Consider the following 21,404-nt stretch of genomic DNA (forward strand, 5'->3'; position numbering starts at 1 on the left):
AAATAGCCAATATGGAAAGCCCAGCTAAGAAGTGCAGCGCTCCAACCACGAACTGCAAATGTATCTCAAATAGGCAAGAGTCCATGACTTGATATATCATCTCTGTATAGGACAAGCGCGCAACATAAGCAGACCTCGAATCTGCGATGATAGCAGCTATCAAAAGATATCATGTCATCTCATCATAGTGAAATCACTATGGATCTACTTCCATTCTCAAATAATCCATCTATTACTTCCAAGCTAGACCCATACCCGATCTTGAATCACCAACGAGATCCCAAAGCTCAAATCGTCCATGAACGAGCCATAATAAAAGGGAGAGAGGATAGAAGTTCGTCAAGCTGAAGCAACACCTAATCTAAGGTTCAAACTGCCAGACCCCAAGTCTGCTACTCCATTCTATAGAAAGCTAAACCGTCTAAATCGATGTCGGAGTAAAAACAAGACCTAACGGCTCCAACTATCACAAGCATGTGGCAACACTAGTCTAAGCCTAGACTAATGTCAACATGCTCATAATCAATAAAGAACAACCATAAACAAGGAACACAAAGTATAGAAGATCAACGTAAGATTAATCGCCTGCTCGAAAGACCCCAAACTTTCCCGAAATAAACCTAAGGCATGATTTCTAAATATCTAAGCATGGTTCAATACCTATCCACCCCAAATTTCAACTAATCCACAGGCATTCACAGAATCAAACTCAATCTGAGGAATAGGAAGCCGTAGCCTACCTACGGACTAATCACGCATGCTCCAAATCACATAACCGGAGCTTTCCCCTTCTAAACGGGCTTCAACGTTGTTACTCTATCAAATATAGGTACACAATGTTAATACGATCGTTTTGACATTATTATTACTAAATTTGGAGACAGACCAATTTCGAAATAAAAAATGAAAATGTGGTACCCATCCCAGTGTTTCTGGAATTGACTTGGGAAAAGGTCTCATTTACCACCTCGAACTTGTGTTCCAAAGTAGAACACAATTTGGGCCCCAAATCAGCAGAAACAATAACATGCTAGATATTTCTCAATTAAACTTTAAAACACAAAAAGTCATCATCTTCTAGCCCAAATTTACATCAATTAGAAGTCCTTAACCACTATCGTAAGTCCTCAACAACTTCTCCTTGTAATTCCCCATAAATTGTCCATTGAATCACCCAATTTCACCTTAAAACAAGAGAGTTTTGAAAGTTTGAACTTGAAAACTTAAACTGAAATTCAAAATAAAATAACCTCCCATATGTCGCAAAAGAGACCCCGAAGATCGCTTAAGCGACCCCCACCAAGAGGCGGGCATCGCTTTCGCGACACCAAGCGACTAGTCATTTTAGCAACACCCGCCCTTAAGGGCCTGGTCACTTTAGCAACTCCTTTGTCACTTTAGCAATCAGGGATCGCTTTAGCAACTGCACCAACTAGAACTGGTGCAAAGGAGTTTTGGCATTGTCCAAGTCTTCTGTGGAGTGTTGAAAATTCATTTGGAACCTCGTGCATGCAAAAGATATATACCACCCCACTACATTCGACATTTCAGACTCAATAATACATTCAAAATTTTCATACGAGATCATTTTAATGAAAGTGAATTCCACACCCAAATGTCATTTTTATCCCAATTCCACAACGGGCAACGAAATTCAATCGAAAGCCTTGCGAAGCATACATAAGGTCGTTGTAGACCAAACTCAACATTCTAGAACTAATCGCGCTAACGAAATTTTATCCAAACTCATTTTCTAAGAATATTGATCAAAGTCAACCTTAGGCCAAATTTCATAGGCTAAAACGCCAACTGACCTCAAACTCGCATTAAATGCCTTGATACTCGTGCCGACCGTACTACTAGCCTAATTTATTCATTCCGAAGCAGATGGAACTACCAAAATTTCATTCTAAAGCATTTACCTAAAGTCATGACCGAAATAAACTTTTCAAGTTTTAAAAAGCTCCAAATAGGGAAATAGGTCTAAAACCTAAACAAACGACTAGGCGATCAAACAGTCAATGACAGCAAGTCATAGGTGAGTTGAGCTGTTATACGAACGCTGACGAAATGAATTCTTTTAACTCAAAAATGACTCCAAATGTCATTACACAAAAATATATAAAAATTGTGTCTTCACAACAATTTTGAGTTGCCTTTTTGAAGGGAATGCTCTAAAATGAAAATCAAGGGTAGACTAAAAATCAATCATGTATTACTTTTGCACAATTGATTTTTGGAAAATCTGGAAGTGGCTAAAAACGGCTCCTTTCACTATGTAATATCATTGTGAGGAGATATTACATATTGTGTGAGTCTATCATGTAAATACTTAATAATCTTACTTTTTTATTGTTTGCGAAATCCCCATAATATAATTTTATCTAGGTATTCTATGATTTTACAAGATAATTAAATCCATAAAAGAAAGTCATTATCATAAATTTATAATAGCCATGGATCACAAGGCAATAGGATTCACTGAGAGGTATAGATTATAGATTGCAGGGTATGATGAGTAATATCTCAAGATGTCTAACAACTGCGAACCCAGTAAAGAAAAGCCACATATTCCCTCCAATTTAAATAGCTAATGTACGTTTACTTTCCTCACCTAAAAAACATGAAGAAATAGGGAAAATCCATTATTAGTATAAATCAAATATCTAAAATTACAAACGTTAAAACTATAAACATTCAACTGAAAAATAATAGAAAAAAACGCAAAGAAAGCTGGTAGAATGAAAATTGCATATCAATAATCTCAAATGAAGGTACTCGAAAATTGAGAAGAAGTCAGAATCAATGTACAAATAGAAACCAAAATGGAGAAGCTCTTAAACTAATCCATAATAAACGACAATAACAACCTACTAGAAGCATAGAAAACAAAATCAAAGAATGAATGAGAGAACTAAAGGGAAAAAACAATTTATCCGAAATAGAAACTTACTTTATATCTCGACATATTCTTCCTTACTCTTGCGCAAAGATATAAAAATTTCTGGACTTCTTTGTAGATGTCAAGAAATATCCATTTCATTAATGAAAATGACGAAACAAGAGAACTGAAGATGGAAACAAAAATCAGAAGAGGAAAAGATACCAATTTTGAGAGGAGAGAGGAGTGAGGAGTGAGGAGTGATAGGACCTAGGTCTGTAAAAGCTCTAATTCTAGAAGAGTCTATCTAACATGTGGATGAAAGATAGCCACGTAGACGGATATTATGAAAATCAAAAGACCTTTTTACCCTTCATCATTCCATTCTTCTTGCTTTTATATAGTAGAAAAAATAAAAGAAAATATATATATATATATATAACAAAAAACGAAAGCAGATAAGGAAACCAGAAAAGATGAGCTGCTCCTTTGTCCTAAAGGCTTTGCCTTGTCTTCCTCTTTTAAATTGCAAAGTTGAGAAACTACATAAGGGAACTTACTCTTCTTTTCTTCAATTCAATTTTAAAATACAGGCATCAAAAGGCATCAACTTGAAGGCTATTGAAAGCTGTTTGGCTTCTTCAAAATCCCCATTGGCTATTCAACTACTTTTGTCCACTGTAATTAGCTAGTAATTAGTTTCATATATATATATATATATATATATTTATTTATTTATTTATTTTGCTCTTATATATATATATATATATATATATAAGAATTCCATAATACATATATAGGTATGTATTGCTGAGCCGGCTTTGGCAGTGACAGGAGTGAATAATGAAGAAGACTTGATTTGGGTGTTGATCCAATTGGCCATTTCTGCATTCTTCTACTTCCTTGTTTGCCCAGTAAGTCCATCCATTTTATTACAATTTCTTTCATATTCTCATCATAATATTTAATATATATACTTCTATTGCCTTAACCTAATCCTCTAAATATGTTTTTACATCATAAATATATAAACCTAAAAAATTAAAATTGATATGTCTAAAACTAAGCTTTTTGTCATTACTCCCTTTACCTCAATTTATACGATGAATTTCAAAAGGTGAATAATTTAATTTTAATAATAAATTCAGGAATGAATTTTATTTTTTTTAATAAAATTTATTAAAATAAATGTTAAAAAATATATCTAAACTATTTTTTTTATTTTGAATTTCATACTTAAACTATTGAAATTGTAAGTTTTATACTTAAATTATCACTTAGTAGTTTAAGAAACACACTTTAGTATTGTATATCATACACTCTCTTTATACTCTTTATTTGTTGTAAAAATCTTACCACGTGATATTTCACATTAATAAAATATTATTTTAATAAAAATTAAATAAATTATTAATATTAATGAAAAGTTGAAGATTAAAATATTTTTATCTCAAAAAGAAATTATTTTTAAAAAAATTAAAATTTAAAATATTTGTCTTATCTACTCTACCACCTCCCTCTCCCCCACCTCCCACCTCCCCCCTCAAAAATTCCCATCCTTTTATTTTTTGAAATTTTTTATATAAAATATTTTTAAAAATATTCATGTTTCACTGCCTCTCCACGAAAATTAGTGTGGTTTTATTTTTTAAAATTTCTTATATAACATATTTTAAAAAAAATTATATTCCACTATTTCCCCACTCCTTAAAAATATTTTTATTTTTATTTTTAAGAAAAATAAAATTTTACCCACCCATCTAACTCTCCGTTCTTAATTTATTTTTATTTCTATTTTATATTTTCTCGTTTTGAGTTAGTATGCTCATATATTTTTGGAAAAATATATTTTTTCTTCTTGCGTACCAAATGTAATAGAAATAAAAACTGTATTTTAAAAAAAGTCTTTGACAAATAAAACGTATTTTCCTAAATCATATGTATATCTTTAATACAAAATGAGATTATTATTTTTTTGAAACCAAAAGGTTAGATGGAGCGGTGTGAATTTTTTTTATAAAAATTTAAAATTAATATTTAAATTATTATTTGATAGGGGTGGCGAGTTATGAGGATGAAGTAAGAATTTAAAAAAAAAATTATAAAAGAAATTTAAAAATTTAAAATAAAACTAAAAAATGCGGGGGGGGGGGGGGGGGGTATTGTGAGAGAAAGTGGTGGAGTGGATAAAAAAATATTTTATATTTTATTTATTATTATTATTATTTTAGAAGGAGGATAGTAATATTTTAATAATTTATTTAATTATTATCAAAGTAAAATATTTTATTCATATAAAGTATGATGTGATAATTTTTTTAAAATAAAAAGGAAAATACATATGTGTGTTTCTCAAAGATACATAAATAGTTATGATTAAAAGATATTACATAAAGTCGAGAGTCTTTCGGAAATAGCTGCCTTATTTTTCAAGGTGAGGGTTAGATCTGCGTACATTCTATCCTTCCCAGATCACACATTATGAAATTATACTGGATTTTTTGTTGTTGTAAGAAGGGATGGAGTAAGTTATTTGTTGTGTTTATCACTTTCTGTTTTATGCGACTTCCATTGTAGCCAATCATAATGAGCTGGCTTAGGAAAAGGTGGTACAAGAGGGACCTATTGGAGATGTATTTGCAGTTCATGTTTGTCTTCATTTTCTTTCCGGGGTAAGTCGTACTTCTGTCAATCATTTACTATTTTTAAGAAATCAAATTTTTGGTGCATAAATCATTCTTTTTTTACTGTTTTTAATTTTTGATCTAGTAATACAAATTTAATTAAAAAAGATCGACTCTATCCGCGCAAATTCCAAATCCTAATTTGATTGGGTAATAATATTTTACTCTTTTTAAAAAAAAATTAGTTGAATAAATACAATTTATAATTAAAAAGAAACGATCCAATCTGATCCGACCAAAATTCATATGCGAAAATAATTATATTGTTACTCTGGTTTAGAGTTTTGCTATATAAAGAGAATACCACATATTGCATCAATCTTATTTGTTATTAAATATAAAATTATATTTTTTTCCTCATCTAAAAATATTAAAGTTATGTTATTATTTTTTTCAATTTGAAATTTCAAAATTGTACTTGATTAAGCCATTACAAATTTCTCTTTTACATTATATTATTTACTTTAATATAAGTACCCACTGAGATATAAAAATATAAATTAAGTCATGAATATATGATTTGGTTCATAACATGGAATACAAATGGTTAAAGTAATGATGATTACTAAATTAATTTCAAAATTTATTTTGAAGTATTTTTTTTTTGGGTGGGAAAACCATCACTCAACTGCAAGAATCACATAAACTAAAATTATTTCAATGCGGAAGATTAAATTGCGTTTTAAATTTTTATCTTAATCATACAAACTAATTAGTTCATGTACAATTAAATCTCCCAAGTAATTCTTTGATAGCATATTTAATCATACAAAATGGCCTAAATATAATAATGCTCCGTGAAATGTTTTACTGATTTTTATCTTACATAAGTACTTTCTATATTACTAATAAGGATTGTGGTGCAGCAATAAGTATATTCATGATTTAATTAGATTTCAATATGGCATCCAATACAGAGTGGAAAAAAGGGAAGGTACTTTCTAAATTAGATCAAATTGTAATTATAATTATTATTTTTAAATTTGCTATTTTCTTCAAGTGATTGCAAATCAGTTTCTGTATCTTTATTAAAGATAAATTCAATTTGGGTTTTTGATTCATGACCACAGTAAACTTAAGTTCTTTCAAAATTTTGTTTCATATTTTTAACAGTTAGAAATATTTTTTAAAATAAGTTTTTAATCTCAATTTCTTGTCTATTCATATGTCATGAATCATTAGAAAAAATAGGTTTTTAAAGTTTTTATCTATTTCTTTTTAATGTTCTATAATGAATTTTATTATAAATAAACGTAAGGTATTACATTCTAAATATATAACCTTCTCTTTTTAAGAGACTAGAAAATAACGGATGCCATATAATTTGGGACAGAGGGGTAGTTTTGTGAACTCTTATGTAAAATGTTTATCTTAAGAATATTTGGTTGTTTCAACAATAATATTTTGTACTCGTACAAACTAACAATTATTAAAAATACTCATATATTTGTGTTATTATTTTATAATGAACATATTCTGTTAAAAATAATCTTATAACATAATTGTTAACAATTAACAATAACAAAACAACAATATGAGTAAGAGTAATACATTAATCGAATTAAAAACAAATTGCTTTTTTTCCTAATATGTCACTCAAACTATTCTACAGATAAGGTAATAACAAACTATTTTTTTATAAAACATTTCCACTTTCTAAGAACAATCTCTTCTTGACAAACTTTCAATTTTATTAATAGATAGAAATTTTATTTAATAGTGTTGGTTGGCCACGTTGATGAAGTAAGTTGATAGATAAATATTAATTGAATTAATAAATAATGAGTATTTTTATAAAATATAAAAATTTAAAATAATTTTTATATTTTTAAAATTTCTCAAATATTAGAACTTGAACTAAGTAATGATTGACTAGATATATGTGTGGCATTGTCTACATTTATTTCTACCTATATAACTGTTCATTGTAAAAGTGGAAGGACTTCAAATAAAAAGTGATGGACAAAAATTTCTGCACATATTTCTTATAAGTAAAAACCAGACGCATATATAAAATTAAGGATCTGTTTGAAAAGTCATTCTGGTAATGGAGTGTAATTATACTATTTAACATGTTTGGTTGGCCATGTAATTACATGGTCAACTGATAATTGGGTGTAATTGGTAGGAGGTAATTACACTTTCCAATTCTTAGGGAGAGACTGTGAATTGGTGTAACTGAATACTTTTTAATTTTTTTGTTTTATTTTAATTTTTAATTTTTTTGTTTTAATTTATTTTTATTATTCTAATATTTTCTAAAAATATATTTCTTACTTTTTATTATTTATACTTCATTTCATTCTCATTTTCAACTTTTACTTCATATGATTCCATGCAATTTTTCGTATTACCATTTTTTTTAATTCTATGCTTATTTTTTTCATTAGCATAATTTTTTTAGTGTTCTAATTTTTAAATTAAAGTAGAAGTTATTAATGAATAAAGTTATAGACTTACGTTTTTCCTTTCTTTTAAATCATATTTATGCATGTTATGTTGAAATTTGACATTAGAGTAGATTATGTTAAAATTTTTATTTTGAATTCAGAACTTATTTATATTTTCATTTTTATTTATTTTAGTAGTATTGCCTTGATATTTTATATTGTATATCATTTATTTTTTAGTTATATTTGATAGATTATCTTTTTGTCAAATGTTTTAATAATTTTATGATTATATTTATAATATTAATATTTTTGTCAAACATGCATTTCATGATGCTCAAAGAAACCTTATATTTTTAGTTTTTATAATTAATTTAATAAAAATATAATAATTTAAAAATATAAATCAATTATTTTTTATAATATTAGTAGCAACGTATGTTTATTAATTAATATATTTTCAGAAAGACAATTTATATCTTAAATATTTAATCTAATATCATTTATAAACGTCCTGATTTGTCTAATATGAATTTTAAGCTTAGATAATTAAATTTTATTTGTGCAACAAAACAGTAAACTTATAATCACTGTAATTACATTATGGCAAACAAACATGTCATTATAACTGTTAGATTGTGTAATTACTAGGATAATAATTATTATCCTATTAATTACATCAATTTCAATTACAAGGTGACTTTCGAAACAGACCCAGGAAATATTATCTAAATACAACTCTAAATTTCTCTACTATTTGAAAAAATTACGAAAATTCCTACTCTCCTATTCTCGGATACATCACTTTACGTGATTTATCGAGACGTCGGATATATCACTTTACATGATGTATCGAGACGTCGGATATATCACTTTATATGATGTATCGATCGGATACATCACTTTTTGTGTGTATCAGGACGTCTAATACATTATTTTATGCGATGTATCGGTTGAATACATCACTTTATGCGATCTATCAATTGGATACATCACTTTATGCAATGTATCGGTCGGATACATCGCTTTTCGTGATGTATCAGGATGTCAGATATATTATTTTATGCGATGTATCGATCGGAGACATCACTTTACACGATCTATCGATCGAATACATCACTTTATGTAATGTATCAGGACGTTTTGGGATGCATTCGAATTTCACTAAATTTAAAAAAAAAATTGTAATTTGAAAAAAATATGAATAAAATGTAATTAACTCTTAACACTATGAGATTTGTCTAATCCTTCCTAAAATTAAATCATCGGCCTGCCTTTTAGTTAGTCACTCATTCTATGAAAGTTTTGTAAAAATATATGTCAAGTAGTGTACTCATCCGCATGGTAATAATAAGTTAAAATAGTAATGTTAAAAAATTAATCTTTAGTAATTTTGTTTTGGAAGAATGTTAAAATGAGAACTTGTCTAAAAAAATGTTAAATGTTAAGAACTCATTTAAATTAGTGCAAAACTCTCCAATTAGTTATTTGTTTGTTAGCATGAGTTAGTGACACTTATGATTCTCAAGTTGTTATTGTAAGATGCAATTAAAAAGGTTGATATTTGTAAATTAGAAAGAATCCTCGTTTTAAATTAATTTGTGAACAATTGAAATACTCCATGAAAACCTCATTATCTCTCAAACCTATTTGTATTTTAATATATCATCACCATCAATCTCCTTAAAATTCAAAAAAACATTCTAAAGAGATTAGAATAAAATATCTAACTTCTTCTTTTATAGCTTTCTCTCAAACCCTTTCAAAATTCATGTATGAAAGCAATAATCTCTTAAACTCTCTTTCGTTTATAGCATTATAACTTTTTGATAGAAAGAGACACATATAATCAAAGTCAATTAATAGAATTCAAAAAATATATTTTAAGTTCTTCATTATCTTTTTCTGAAATTCACAATTTTCTCTACTTTTCTATATTTCTTGGCTTTCTTCTTCATCCCTACAAGCCCCAATAAAGAATATACTTGGACAAAATTGCTAGTTACTTCATGATTTTGTTGATTTTGAGTTTATTTAGTTTAGGTTCAAAGATTAGTCAAATTAACTCTCAACAAATAAATAGTATTAGGTTCAATGCTTTCTTATCTAATCTTTATCTCTAATGTTGACATGTTTTGTGTAATATCTACTTTCACGTCTTTAACATCTATCATGGCTCTGATACCAACGGGGGAAGGGGGTCCAGAAAATCGCTGGTTCGTTAAGTCAAGTATCCGAGTGGGTATATTTTCATATCTAACAATGTTATTATCTTGTTTAACAAGTAAAATTAAGCCTCCTGAGGAGGAATATGTTATGTCTAAAGTAAACATAATTTTTGAAAGAGAGTAACTTTCAAGAGCAGTGTAATATTATAACAGTATAATATTTCAACTTAAATAAAAAGTCAAGGGTCCAACACGCTTCCATACCTGTCCCGTTTTGATCAAAATTACATCGGGTATCCGTCGAGACTTTTACTGGATATTGCAATCCCAACCTGAAAACAGATAACTTCTCTAACGTTCCTTCAGCGTAACTCAGCACAGCCTTAGTTCATTTTTTATTCTAAGGCGTAAGGGTGATATGGAAGGGGAGATTTGTCTTTTTATAAAAGGAAAAAGATTATAACAGTAATAATAATATTTTCTCAAGAAAGTAACTCAAAAACTTCTTAGTTTTTATTCATATCTTGATAGTGGAGGTATTTTACAAAAGACAGGAGAGTATTTGAGGTTCCTTTTTTGATCGATGCCTCTCTATGTTACAAACTGTCTCCTTTTATAGATGAAGGAGACGGATTTCAACTACGGACTTCAAAATTAGAAAATAAAGTGATAATGACCTTATATCTATCCTAAACATCTAAAGACTATTCTATCTTACAAAATGACGAAAGTGTCATCTTCCTCTTATTTTCTACGCTAAAATTATTACAAAATGACAAAATATTAGCTATTAGTCACTATCATCTCTTATTACAAAATGACAAAAGGTTAGATATATGTCACTATCTTCTCCTTTGTCTTTTCTTCTATCTTTGATTTCTTTCGTGTCTTCTTGCCTTTTCTATTTCTATCTTCTTCTTCCATTTGTCAAAGTAGCCAAGATAGTAGGACCACCTATCACAAAATGACAAATGTGCCTCTATCTTACTAAAATGAATCCTTATCTTCTACATCTTGATTTTTATCTCTTTTTCCACACGTAAGAGCTTTATTCGGATGATGTGGACATGACATCTTCAATTATCTTTTCTTTTCTCGGAGAGCAGAATTCACACGTCCCTTTGGCGTGCTTTCTCATCTCACATAATCGTTGTTGTGGACTTGATCTAATAATTCCCTTATTAATCAGGTCTATCTTGGTTTGCATATATCTTTTTGCTGATGGTGGTGTAGTTTTAGCAGGGGCAATCATAATTGAGGAATGTATTTTCGTTCCTCCATAGGTCCTGAATCCTCTTTTGAAACTATGTTCCATGTTTTGCAATACAATTCTTAATCCAATAGCAAGTCTATAATGGACATCTTTGTTGGAGAATCTCTGAAATATCTTTTCTTGAAAATTATTTACAATATTAAAATCGTCGGCCTTTTCAATTTGAATAAAATGGTAGGCAGGATATCTTTCTTCTTTGTAGAAATCTGGTTCGGCAGAAATAAACTTAAGGACCAAGATATCTTTGATGATAATCGTGGGGTTATTGGGATTACAATCTTTAATTCCGTCTTGTACCCATGACGGTAATCTACTAATTTTCAAAAAATTTGGAGAAGTAAGATAAATAGAATTTATCGCTCCAAATCATATCAGTATCTAATTTCTTGGGGGGATGAATCTTGTAAATAATTGATTCGAGGATATATCCCCGTAAAATCAATGTATCTGTTGGAAGTAATTTTAAGAGAAAATAAATCTCTCATTATCTGTTCTTGATCTCCAATGGCTTGAAGTATCTTATCGAATTTTTCTTTATATTCCAAAGTAACTCCTTTTTGAGGCAATTGGGGCCTGAAAGATATATTTTCATACTTATCTTTTTCTTCCATATTTGTCGAGGTATTATCATCTTTATTAGCTTTTATCAAGCTATTAACAATATCATAAGAATCACTGCATTGTCCAATTTTGGACGTTATCTGGGCACATACGCAGTTGTTCAAAATCGAAATTAGCAATTTCGATAATATCTGAAACTGCCTTGCGGGGTATGTGCCCAGATAACGTCCAAAATTGGACAATGCAACGATTCTTATGATATTGTTAATAGCTTGATAAAAGCTAATAAAGATGATAATACTTCGACAAATACGGAAGAAAAAGATAAGTATGAAAATATATTTTTCAGGCCCCAATTGCCTCAAAAAGGAGTTACTTTGGAATATAAAGAAAAATTCGATAAGATACTTCAAGCCATTGGAGATCAAGAACAGATAATGAGAGATTTATTTTCTCTTAAAATTACTCCCAACAGATACATCGATTTTACGGGGATATATCCTCGAATCAATTATTTACAAGATTCATCCCCCAAGAAATTAGATACTGGTATAATTTTGGAGCGATAAATTCTATTTATCTTACTTCTCCAAATTTTCCGAAAATTAGTAGATTACCGTCATGGGTACAAGACGGAGTTAAAGATTGTTATCCCAATAACCCCACGATTACCATCAAAGATATCTTGGTCCTTAAATTTATTTCTGCCGAACCAGATTTCTACAAAGAAGAAAGATATCCTGCCTACCATTTTATTCAAATTGAAAAGGCCGACGATTTTAATATTGTAAATAATTTTCAAGAAAAGATATTTCAGAGATTCTCCAACAAAGATGTCCATTATAGACGTGCTATTGGATTAAGAATTGTATTGCAAAATATGGAACATAGTTTCAAAAGAGGATTCAGGACCTATGGAGGAACGAAAATACATTCCTCAATTATGATTGCCCCTACTAAAACTACACCACCATCGGCAAAAAGATATATGCAAACCAAGATAGACCTGATTAATAAGGGAATTATTAGATCAAGTCCACAAACACAACAACGATTATGTGAGATGAGAAAGCACGCTAAAGGGACGTGTGAATTCTGCTCTCCGAGAAAAGAAAAGATAATTGAAGATGTCATGTCCACATCATCCGAATAAAGCTCTTACGTGTGGAAAAAGAGATAAAAATCAAGATGTAGAAGATAAGGATTCATTTTAGTAAGATAGAGGCACATTTGTCATTTTGTGATAGGTAGTCCTACTATCTTGGCTACTTTGACAAATGGAAGAAGAAGATAGAAATAGAAAAGGCAAGAAGACACGAAAGAAATCAAAGATAGAAGAAAAGACAAAGGAGAAGATAGTGACATATATCTAACCTTTTGTCATTTTGTAATAAGAGATGATAGTGACTAATAGCTAATATTTTGTCATTTTGTAATAATTTTAGCGTAGAAAATAAGAGGAAGATGACACTTTCGTCATTTTGTAAGATAGAATAGTCTTTAGATGTTTAGGATAGATATAAGGTCATTATCACTTTATTTTCTAATTTTGAAATCCGTCTCCTTCATCTATAAAAGGAGACAGTTTGTAACATAGAGAGGCATCGATCAAAAAAGGAACCTCAAATACTCTCCTGTCTTTTGTAAAATACCTCCACTATCAAGATATGAATAAAAACTAAGAAGTTTTTGAGTTTTGAGTTACTTTCTTGAGAAAATATTATTATTACTGTTATAATCTTTTTCCTTTTATAAAAAGACAAATCTCCCCTTCCATATCACCCTTACGCCTTAGAATAAAAAATGAACTAAGGCTGTGCTGAGTTACGCTGAAGGAACGTTAGAGAAGTTATCTGTTTTCAGGTTGGGATTGCAATATCCAGTAAAAGTCTCGACGGATACCCGATGTAATTTTGATCAAAACGGGACAGGTATGGAAGCGTGTTGGACCCTTGACTTTTTATTTAAGTTGAAATATTATACTGTTATAATATTACACTGCTCTTGAAAGTTACTCTCTTTCAAAAATTATGTTTACTTTAGACATAACATATTCCTCCTCAGGAGGCTTAATTTTACTTGTTAAACAAGATAATAACATTGTTAGATATGAAAATATACCCACTCGGATACTTGACTTAACGAACCAGCGATTTTCTGGACCCCCTTCCCCCGTTGGTATCAGAGCCATGATAGATGTTAAAGACGTGGAAGTAGATATTACACAAAATATGTCAACATTAGAGATAAAGATTAGACAAGAAAACATTGATGGTAAATTTGATAGAATAACTGACTCACTAAGGTGTGATGAGAATTTTAATGATATAGATATAAAATGAAAAGACATCCTACTTTTGCAGATATAAAAATAGATAATAATTATTTATGGAAGTTTAGAAAACACTTAAAAGATACCCAAAATAGTAAAGAAAAATGCAAAAGATTATTACGTTTAATGTTAAAAGATAACAAAAGCGAGATAGATTCTATAATTAGGACAAAACGAATTCTAGATGATCATGATGAAGTCATAAAAGGACTAACAGATAATATAAAACTTATTAAAATTGAGATTGAAACTCATAATTCAAGTATAGGATAATGAAACGACTATTTCCGAAGTAAATTATCGTTCTTTGTATTTCATATATCTTGCTTTATTTTTAGAGGATCTTGTTCATTCAATAATTTATAATTGGATTTATTTTTCATTTTATCCTAGACTAGCTATCTGATTTTTGAAATAATAGTTTCTTAGTAAATTTATATTATGATTTTCATTTATTATATCTTCATTATTAGCAAGTATTTTTTCTTGTACTCTCTTTATCTGTTCGGACATGGTATGATCTAATTTTTGTGAATATCTTTTAAGAGCTTCGTCTTTTATCTTAGCATTTTTTAAATTTCTTTGAGATGTCTAATATAATCGGTTATCTTCTTAAAATGGAAAGAATATAATTTTAAAAATTAAAAACAAACATTCGTATCCATAGATTCTTTACGACTTTGCCAACCATGGTTCTTAATCGTGAAAGCAATCATATGATGTGGCGATTAACATTTTTTTCTTAACTCTTATGTATGACATGGTAATGGAGAAGTAAAAGAATAACCTTGAATGAGAATTTCTTTGATAGAAAATATGAATTTATATAGGCAGAGTGGAGGAATATCATAAGGTGTCATAAATTTACAAATTAAATTTTAGGAGTTATGAAGATTAGAAAAAGTGATTATGAATATTATTAAGAGTATAAATTGAAGAGATGTGAGTTATAAGTAGTTATTTTTATTAAAGAAATATTAAAAGGAAGAAAAATATTCAATCTTCCACCTTTTTAAATGCTTCCACCGCAAGGTCATGTCATATTGATTGCTTTTATGTAGGTTCCACCGCAAGGTCATATTCAATCTTCACAATTTTTCATTTTTGTTACAGTTACATAATTCATGAAAAGGACTTAATTGTCATTAAGGTCATGTTATATTGATTGCTTTTATGTAGGTTGATTTTAATATTGCTCCCTACGTGGGTTGATGATAAATTGGTTTTCATCGTAAAGAATATTTAAATGCATATTATCTGTAATAAAAATATATATATTATAGTAAAAGGTGAAAAGTTCAGTAATTAAATTTAAAGACTTTTTGAGATGTTATAAATATAATAAAAAATTAATGAATGAAAAATGTTCAAAAAAAAAGAAAATAAATATGAATGGAGGTCATACAGAGGTGCCAAATCACCTCTTCTATGATCCTCATTTATATATATAGTTTAATAAATATAATAAGATATACAATCTCTCATTACACCATCATTAAATTATTTTAACTCAACACTAAATTATAGGAATATTCAAGAAAAGAAACTTAGCAATTGCATATCAAGTAACATACTTTTAGAGAAGATGAATAGATTATACATATGGCGTTACTAGTGATTCTTTACTTCAAGTATTGCTAATATTCGCTTAAGAAAGAAGACAATCAAATAACTTTATTTATTGGAGGCAAAATCTAAAGGGGTGAAAATCATCTACCCCTTCAATTTTACTTTAAAATTCAAACTACCCCCTTAACTTGCCTTAACTTGGAGAAATAATTATTCTCCCTCTTTTTTTCTAATTGACTTTTTAAATATTTATTTTATCCTTGGAATTATCAATTTTTATCTTTCTTTTGATACTTCTTTAAAATCATACTCTTTTCATTTCATATTAAGTAAATTTGTGAGGAAATGCACACATATTAATAAAAACATTCAAGGATATAATTTGAACCACACTTTTCACTATTGTCCTTTATAAAAACATAAATATAACTTTGCAAGTAGTGTTATTTATCTTCTAGAAAATATAAAACTTCAATAAATGAAAGGCCAAATATGGAAAAAGTTTCAAACATCTATCTTAAACTTAAAACAATTCAATTATTTTAAACAATGAAAAATTCCTCAAAAATTCACTTAATATGGAATGGAGGGAGTAATATTTTTTATTTAATTTTTATAAAAAAACATATTTCCAATAAAAAAATATAAATTTCGTCTAGAAAAATGAAAAATATTGATTAAGTATATAAGCTAATGTCATTCTATAATGAAATAGATGAACAAAATAAAAAAAATTATAATTTTAACGAAATTCATAATGTGATAGCCTTAAAAACGTATTTAGATGAAGTCATACAAAAATAATTAATAAAAATAAAAATATTTAATTATATTTTCTTAAAAACTTATCTATTTATATGTAAATAAATTTAAAATATAATTTTAAAAGAATTTCATTAATAACAATGAAAATTCATTTATCTACATAGATAATATAGAATAAGAGACAAACATAATACATAAACATGCATTTTAATTTGTGTTCAAATAACATCTATGTCCTCAAATTTTGAGTGTTCACAAATAAGCACTTAAACTTGTATAAAGTAGAATAAATAGATACACACATTTTACATGACAATTTACGTGAGATACACTCGAACTGATTTGTATTATGCCAGTTAGGGCACATGTTATGCAATGTGTAGGACGTGTGCGTCTAATTTTTTAAACTTTAGACACACGCGTTGGACTTTAAATTGTCTTAAGACGATTCATAAATCCCACTCATCTTGTTCCAATTCAATTTTCAAGTTTCTGAACCTTGATCTATGACCAAATCTACGATCCGTAAAACTTTCTATGACTCATAAACTTGAGACATAAACTTTGAATTAATTTCTTGATTTCTGAAGTTGGTGTATAGTTCTCATCAACAGTCCATAGTTTCTTTTACGGCCTGTAGATGGCGCCCGTAAAAGTCAATTTTTTTGCAGACTTGAAATATTTCTGAGATCATTCTGAATTAGGGACTTTTGGCGTATTATAATGTCTCCCCTTGAGAACATTCATCCTCGAATGGAGTCTAACAAGGCTAGAAAGAGTAGGAAAAGATCCGCAACCCAATACTGAAAAGCCAAACATTAAAATTGATGGAGTGATTGACTCCAAACTTAAATATGAAGACTGAAGTGATTTCATGAACACACATGTATAATGAAACAGGAGAATAATCGAAAGATATGAATCTGAATCGAATACTATGAAGGAACTATTACCTCACTCTAGGACTGAATTCGAAGGAAAGAGATGGGGGTACTTAGCCATCATATTTGCTTCGGCTTCTCAAGTTGCTCCCTCAAGTAACTGATTCCTCCAAAGGACTTTTAATGAATCAACTTCTTTATTTCTCAGCTTATAAACATGCCAATCAAGAATCTCAACTGGATCTCTTTGTAAGACAGACTTTCCTTTACACCAACACTTTCTAAGGGCACAACTGAAGTTGGATCACCAATGCACTTCTTCAACAAGGACACATGAAACACTGAGTGCACTAATGTAAAGTCTGTTTGGCAAATCCAACTCATAGGCCACCTTACAAAAATGCCTCATAATTCTAAAAGGGTCAACATACCTAAGACTGAGCTTTTCTTTCTTACCAAATCTCATCATCCTCTTCGTAGGTGGAATTTTCAGATAAATCCAATCATCAATTTCAAATTCAAGCTTTCTTCTTTTCACATCTATATAGGATTTCTACCTACTTTAGGTTGTTCTCAACCTCTCTCTAATAAGTCAAACTATCTTCATAGCCTCATGAACTGACTGAGGCCCTATCAAAGTAACTTCACTAACCTCAAATCACCCTATAGGAGTCCTACACCTCCTACAATAGAGCGCCTCAAATAGATTTATCTAAATACTAGAGTGGTAACTGTTATTGTAAGCAAACTCAATCAAAGGCACATGATCATCCCAATTGCCATTAAAGTCGACACGCAAGATCTCAACATATTCTCCAAGGTCTGAATAGTGTTTTTGGCCTGGCCATCTGTCTGTGGATGAAAATTGTACTAAGCTTAATCTGAGTACCAAGGCCTTTCTGAAAATATCTTCAAAAGTGAGATGTAAACTGAGTACCTCTGTCTAAAATGATGGATAATAGAACTCCATGCAATTTCACTACCTCCCGAATGTAAAGTCTAGCATAATCCTCGGCTGAATAGGAAGTCTTAACTAGGAGGAAATGTGTTGACTTAGTATTCGATCTATAATCACTCAAATCGAGTCATATTGTCTACTCGTGCGAGGCAAACTAGTGATGAAGTTCATATTCAAATCTTCCCACTTCCAATTAGAAGTACTGATATTTTGAGTCATACCGTTTGAGTTTCGATGCCCAACCTCAATTTGTTTGGAAATTTGGACACTCAACCACAAATTCTACGTTATCCTTCTTCATGTCATTTCACCAATTGACTTTCCGTACGTAGCTCACGATACATCATAGTGACCATATCGAGTCCAGATCTCTTGGAAATGTCACATTCTTTGACTCTGAGCTAGTAATAGCCTGATCTGAGGTGTATGTTAGAGAAGAAACTCACACCCTGAAGCTGATCGAACAAGCTATCAATTCTGGTGATGAAATACTTATTTTTGACTGTGACTTTATTCAACTAACGATAATTAATGCACATTTTGAGATAACCATATTTGTTATGCACAAAGAGAACTAGAGCACCACATGAAGAGAGATTGGGTCTGATGCTCCACTAGGCAGATCCTCTGGCCTGAGCCTCACGTGGCGAAGCTATTCTTGTCGTCCAACACTTCATCAATTTTTTAACCATTTCATTTATTAAACACATAACACATTGCATCATAACGAGTAATGATCAAGAGTAATTAACATATTTTTAGAATAACGTATAAATATTGACAAATCATTTCCAAAAGAGGTATACATATGTTTGTCATCAATTAAGTAAACTAAATCAGATCAACATTTTTTATTTCCAAAAACTAAAAGTTATATATATAATAGTTTATTCCTCAAATCTACAAATAATATTGACGTGGTTTTTATGTTCATGTATTCGATGATACGAGGTATATGCAGAATAATCTGCTCTTTTTCTATACATTTTATTAAATAACGCAATACAAATGAGAAATAGACGTGTTGTGTGTGTATATATATATAATAGTAAGAAAATAAATTTTATGGACATGTTACGATTACTTGTATCCGAAGTAATAATTTTGTGATAATTATTTTAAAATTTATTCACTCTTTTAGTATTTTAATTTTTGTACATGGGATTTGGACTTGTTGGGTTTGATATGTTCTTTTATTCAACTAAACACAAAATAATTTCAACAACAACGACGACTCAGTGAAATTCCACAACGTGGGGTCTGGGGAGGGTAAAGTGTACGCAGACTAAAGTGTACGCAGACCTGACTCTTATCAAGGTAGGACGACTTTTTTCGAAAGACCTCCGGCTCAGTAAAATCAAAAATCAAAAAAATAAAGTCAGATAAGAATGAGAAGTTTAAAGCAATATAGAAAAGCAAGTAGCGAAAGCCACCCAGATAAAATAGAGCAGTCAAAGTACATAAAATAATGAAAGTAATAAATATTAATAGTCATCGGACCACAAAGAATTATAGCGCGCCTACAAAATAATCTCAAATTAAATTTATTTTAATTTGAATAGAGTCGAGTTGGATCAATATTTTTCAATTGAATTTGTATATCAGATCAAATATGAAAATACAGTAAAAATAATTTAACCATGTGAAGTTAATTTTCTGGCATATGTGATTTTGTGTTAATAATGACGTTGTTTTGTAATTTTTGTGTTAGAAAATATAGTTAAGTTTGGCGAAACAAACTCATTTGATCAAAGATATATATATATATTTTATAATAGTTACGCCTTTATTATTATTATTTAATTCGTATCTTTCCATATTTCTTGTTGGTAATACTTTGACAATGATAAATCTAGTTAACTTATTTGGAAGAAAAATATTAATATTTCTGATCATGTTTGGAATTTAATAATTAGTTGGTTGACATATATATTGAGCAAGACAATTGTTTGAAAAACTAGGATTCTTCTATGGGCACCATTTTTGAACTTCAGAAAATTCCCAAGAGATCCATCAATGAAGTACCCATGGTCTACGTCACAAAATTCATCTCAGGTTAAGAATATGTACAACAAATATCCATGGGCCACTGAAGAAGACTATGAAGTACTATGAGTATACAAGTTCCTTTGTATGATGCTGAATTATTATTGTACTGTAATGCATTTTACGATCCAAGCAACAAGTGTAGAAGAAAATATAGCTATATAAAGTTGTCGTGATCAAACAAGAAATGATTAAATTAACTATTACTTACTTTTGTCAGCTTGTCTATATTCCGTATGCTTTATACATGTATCAGATGATAGGATAAATAATTTATATGTCAAGTGCACCAACATCAAGTAAATCCACTTCTATGTCTCCATCGCAGGAACATGACATAACCTCTAGCTCTGTTTTTAAATATTCTAGTTTCTCAATGTTGACCAAAATTATTTTTGGTTAAAAGCTATGAAATTGATTCAAAGGCAAGTGAATTGGGAAAAGATAGTCTCCCGCTTTTTAAGAAAATCGATTCAAAGACCAGTGAATTAGGCAAGTGCTAAATGCACTTGGTAAATGGATGAATAACTTAAAAAATAATAATCTGATTTTCAGGCCCCAACTTTAGTTAAAATTCAAACTCCTTCCTCAACCTTAGAACAACAATCAAACTTTTCCCTCAATTTTGAACAACAATCAAACTCCCTCCTTTATCCTATGCAATGTCCATTTTACCCTTGTTTATGTCACATATATATAATAACTCTTTATATTATATATAATTTATTTTTTAATCTGGGTATTTATAACCTTTTTCTTAAGTTCATTAACATTATGTGTAGGATAATAGTTTTATGAATTTGTCACAAAATTTAATATTATTTGCATGACCGTTATTTTAATATTATATGCATTAAGCATGTGTATATGTCTGTATGCGTACATTTTGTTTGTCT

General features: G+C 29.5%; 1 protein-coding gene across 1 annotated transcript; it reads left to right on the plus strand.

Moving 5' to 3' along the window:
* Positions 1–3,321: 3,321 nt before the first annotated feature.
* Positions 3,322–20,727, plus strand: LOC129880434 (NAD(P)H-quinone oxidoreductase subunit L, chloroplastic; the record flags this gene model as incomplete). The annotated part of the gene is made up of 4 exons (XM_055954468.1): positions 3,322–3,561; positions 3,682–3,795; positions 5,459–5,553; positions 20,424–20,727. Coding segments are annotated over 4 exons (603 nt in total), but the record flags the coding sequence as incomplete, so codon positions are not given.
* Between the last annotated feature and the right edge of the window lie 677 nt (positions 20,728–21,404).

This window comes from Solanum dulcamara, chromosome 2 (genome assembly GCF_947179165.1).
Source record: "Solanum dulcamara chromosome 2, daSolDulc1.2, whole genome shotgun sequence".
In the NCBI taxonomy this organism is placed as follows: Eukaryota; Viridiplantae; Streptophyta; class Magnoliopsida; order Solanales; family Solanaceae; genus Solanum; species Solanum dulcamara.